Consider the following 4,779-nt stretch of genomic DNA (forward strand, 5'->3'; position numbering starts at 1 on the left):
CATCCTAAGTTTTTTATAGGAAGATAAGAGATTTTAGTAAATGAGCTAACTAAAATCTCTTTGTCATTCCAACTTACTCAACAATTGCTAATTTAATAAAAATTTGGAAAAAACATTCAATTACTAAAATTAATAATGGTTAACCTCTATCACAAGTCACAATTTAGTTCACAAATTTCCAAATACATTGGGCTCCCTAAATTTTATACTAAATTAAAATTGTTAGCTTATTATCTAAATTAGCATATTTTGCATTTTGTTGACATATTTATCTTCAAATTCCTCCGTCTCTCTTCTCCTCAGCTATACCCATCACACTGTCCATGCATTTTCCATGTTACCAACCACCACCAAACCAATCTAAAAATAAAAATAAAAATAATTACTATTATTTCATAGCAGTTCATCTAGATCACTGAATTTGATGACATATGCAATTATGATTGGTGAACCATCATTTTCAAAATCACATAAACTCACTAATTTTTTTTTAATTTCTCACAGTTGCACATGTTAGGGTTGTGGCACAAAAATTGTGTACACAAACCTTCTCTAATTTATACACTATCAAATAACACCTATATATCAAAAACAAAAATAAAAAAGCTTACAAATACATATTTAACCTCTCTAGCCTAGAAATGCCATATATAGCAAAATCATATTTCAAAACTTCAATTATAATTAAAGTTATCAAACAAACAAACATGAATAATAATAATTAAAAATAGTAATATTTAAAATTAAGTTAAAAATCACACATACACATATACATTTCCACACACAGATCAAATCCTCACAGTAAAAATAAAAATAAATAAATAAATAAAAAGAAAAAAAGAGAGAAATTCGTATATTCTTATTACTAGTTAAATTTTTTAATAAATAGCCAAAAAAACCGAATCAAATTTCAACACTAATAATAGTAATATATATATATATATGTAATTGGAGAACAAAGTCAATCAGCAAAATCAGAACCTTGATTACATTGGAGGGTAGCATGATGAGCCGACTTCTCGATCCCAATAAGGCCCTCCCAGTCCTGATCTTGCGAGTGGCCTAGAGCATGACAAGTTGTTAAGGCAAGGAAAAATTTTACCCTAATAATTTAAATTGTTAACTAGTTACATTGGACCAAAACTTTTGGTCCAAAAGCATGTATTTATTGAAAAATACAGTGAAAAATACAATCAATGTTTTGTCCTGATTTTGGTTAACTAAAATTTGATTGTCCCTCCTTTTTTTTTGTAGCTGAATATTTGATTGTCCCATTTCAACACACTTTTTAGAGCTATCTTTTATCTTTCGGTGTACGGGATAATAGCTATCAAACTCAAACAAAGAAAGCCATACTTTCTTTGTGGCAAAGACAAAAGAAGCCATACTTTTTGTGCTTAGAATGTGTATCTTTGGGGAGTGAAAAAGGCAGGGCTGGGACCTTGGGCTAACGAGAGATGCATATTCGGAAATTTCCTTTTTCCATTCTTACCTTTTTATTTATTCCCTTCCTGCATCTGCATGCATGCCCTTTATTTATTTATTTTTAAAATTTTTTTTATTGGAACCTTCCTGCCCTAGTTAAAGAACAATAAACATACATCCAAAATAAAAATAATAAATGAATAACCTTCAAGATTTCAAGTATAACTCTCTCTCTCTCTCTCTCTCTCTACTCGTAAGTCGTAATTTGTAAGTACCTCCCCCACCCCCAATGCATCTCTTCATGATTAAAATTTAAAGCTAGGACCTATCTACTTTAATTTAAAAAAAAAAAAATCATATTGTTAAGTATCCCAAAAAAAAAAAAATTATTGAAAAACCTACCCTATGACATATCTACTTTTTATTTTTTGGCTGAATATGACCTATCTATTCCTACTCGTTACTGCCATATAGGAAATAAAGAATATAATATATAATCAATAATACTAATAATATGAGTTACTTTTTTAGTATTTTAAATAAAGATTGAAGAATAAAATCACACTAGCTTCAAAGTACAAAGTTTCAACCCTTCTCATCAGTCTCACTGATACTCTCTTCACTCCCACCACAGCCACTCTCCATCTACCCCCCACCACCCCCAACCCAAAAAAAAAATGCAGCTACTCCTCTTGCTCCTCCTCCTCCTCCACCTCCACCTCCACCTCCACGCAACTCACTCAGCCCACATCCCAGAATACAAAGCACTTCTCTCGGCAAAGTCCCTCATAGACGACCCACAATCGGCCCTTTCATCATGGAACGCCACCACGAACCACTGCACGTGGACGGGCGTCACGTGCAGCGACACCACTCACCGTCACGTGACATCTCTTGACCTCTCCGGTCTCAACCTCTCCGGCACTCTCTCCCCTGACCTCGCCCACCTCCGCTTCCTTTCGAACCTCACCGTCGCCTCTAACGAACTCTCCGGCCCCATTCCTCCGCAGCTCTCTTCTCTCTCGACTCTCCGCTACCTCAACCTCTCCAACAACATTTTCAACGGCACTTTCCCGACCGAACTCGCTTCTCTCAAGAACCTCCAGGTCCTCGATCTCTACAACAACAACATGACTGGTGAGTTGCCTCTGACTGTCGTTGAAATGCCTAACATCCGCCATTTGCATCTCGGCGGTAACTATTTCACCGGTCAGATCCCGACCCAGTATGGACAATGGCAGTTTATTGAGTATTTGGCCGTTTCCGGCAACGAACTAAACGGCACTATACCTGCCGAGATCGGAAACTTGTCGACCCTGCGTGAGCTTTACCTTGGATACTTCAATGCCTACGAGGGAGGCATTCCCGCCGAGATCGGAAACTTGTCGGAGCTTGTTCGTATCGACGCCGCAAACTGTGGGTTAACCGGAGAGATACCACCGGAGATTGGGAAGCTACAGAAGCTCGACACTCTGTTTTTGCAAGTGAATGCGCTTTCGGGGTCTTTGACGGTGGAGCTTGGGAATTTGGCGAGCTTGAAATCCATGGACTTGTCGAACAACATGCTCACCGGTGAAATTCCATCCTCGTTTGCTCAGCTGAAGAACATGACGCTGTTGAACTTGTTTCGCAACAAGCTTCACGGTGCTATTCCGGACTTTGTGGGAGACTTGCCGGCGCTCGAGGTTTTACAGTTGTGGGAGAACAACTTTACCGGTAGCATTCCTCAGGGTTTGGGAAAGAATGGAAGGCTTAAAACTCTAGATCTTTCTTCCAACAAGCTTACTGGATCTCTGCCTCCTGATTTGTGTTCAGGAAATAAGCTTGAGACCCTGATTGCTCTGGGAAACTTTCTGTTTGGTCCGATTCCAGAATCACTAGGAAAATGCCAGTCACTGAGTCGGATCCGTATGGGTGAGAACTTTTTCAATGGCTCAATACCAAAAGGGCTTCTTGACTTGCCAGCGCTGACACAAGTAGAACTGCAAGATAACTACCTAGTGGGGGAGTTTCCTGAGACCAATTCGATGTCTGTTAATCTCGGACAGATTAGTCTTTCCAACAATATGCTTTCGGGGTCGTTGCCTTCGAGTGTGGGTAACTTCTCTAGTGTACAGAAGCTACTCCTTGATGGAAACAGGTTTTCGGGTCCAATCCCACCTCAGATTGGAAGGTTACAGCAACTTTCCAAGATAGACTTCAGCCACAACAAGTTCTCAGGTCCCATTGCACCTGAAATCAGCCAATGCAAGCTTCTAACCTTTGTTGATCTCAGCCGAAATGATCTTTCGGGTCAGATTCCCAACGAGATTACTGGTATGAGGATTCTGAATTACCTCAACCTTTCGAAAAATCATCTAATTGGTAGCATTCCTGCTTCAATAGCAACTATGCAAAGCTTGACCTCTGTTGATTTTTCATATAACAATCTCTCTGGTTTGGTTCCTGGCACTGGCCAATTCAGCTATTTTAACTACACGTCGTTTTTGGGGAACCCAGATCTGTGCGGTCCTTATTTAGGGGCTTGCAAAGATGGGGTTGCCAATGGAACTCACCAAGCTCATGAGAAAGGCCCACTCTCTGCTTCTCTGAAGCTTTTGCTTGTCATTGGATTGCTCATTTGCTCCATTGCGTTTGCAGTGGCAGCAATCATCAAAGCCAGGTCTTTGAAGAAGGCCAGTGAGTCTCGTGCCTGGAAATTAACCGCCTTCCAACGGTTGGATTTCACGGTCGATGATGTATTGGATTCGTTGAAGGAGGATAACATTATAGGCAAAGGTGGTGCTGGTATTGTGTATAAGGGTTCCATGCCAAATGCTGAACAGGTTGCCGTGAAAAGGCTTCCGGCGATGAGCAGGGGATCTTCCCATGACCATGGATTCAACGCGGAGATACAGACTTTGGGGAGGATTAGGCACCGACACATTGTGAGATTATTGGGGTTCTGTTCAAACCATGAGACTAATCTTTTGGTTTATGAGTACATGCCTAATGGGAGCTTAGGTGAGGTACTTCATGGCAAGAAGGGAGGTCATTTGCACTGGGATACTAGGTACAAGATTGCGATAGAGTCTGCTAAGGGCCTTTGCTATTTGCATCACGATTGTTCCCCATTGATCGTCCATCGCGATGTGAAATCAAACAACATTCTGCTTGATTCCAATTTTGAAGCTCATGTTGCTGATTTTGGCCTTGCCAAGTTTTTGCAAGATTCTGGAACTTCAGAGTGTATGTCTGCGATTGCTGGCTCCTACGGATACATAGCACCAGGTATGATATGATTCAAATCTCGATATATTAATTGTGAATTTTTTTTTTTTGTTGTGGATTGTGTTCCTATAGACATGCAAGTAC

The 4,779-nt window shown here is 40.0% G+C and overlaps 1 protein-coding gene across 1 annotated transcript; it reads left to right on the forward strand.

Annotated features, from left to right (window-relative positions):
* The first annotated feature begins 1,977 nt into the window (after positions 1-1,977).
* Positions 1,978-4,721, forward strand: LOC136064399 (leucine-rich repeat receptor-like serine/threonine-protein kinase BAM1). The gene has a single exon (XM_065766090.1). The coding sequence runs from the start codon at positions 2,103-2,105 to the stop codon at positions 4,704-4,706; it is 2,604 nt and encodes an 867-aa protein (XP_065622162.1). The 5' UTR covers positions 1,978-2,102; the 3' UTR covers positions 4,707-4,721.
* Positions 4,722-4,779: the final 58 nt, after the last annotated feature.

Source organism: Quercus suber, unplaced genomic scaffold (assembly GCF_002906115.3).
Source record: "Quercus suber isolate HL8 unplaced genomic scaffold, Cork oak 2.0 scaffold_680, whole genome shotgun sequence".
Lineage (NCBI taxonomy): Eukaryota > Viridiplantae > Streptophyta > Magnoliopsida > Fagales > Fagaceae > Quercus > Quercus suber.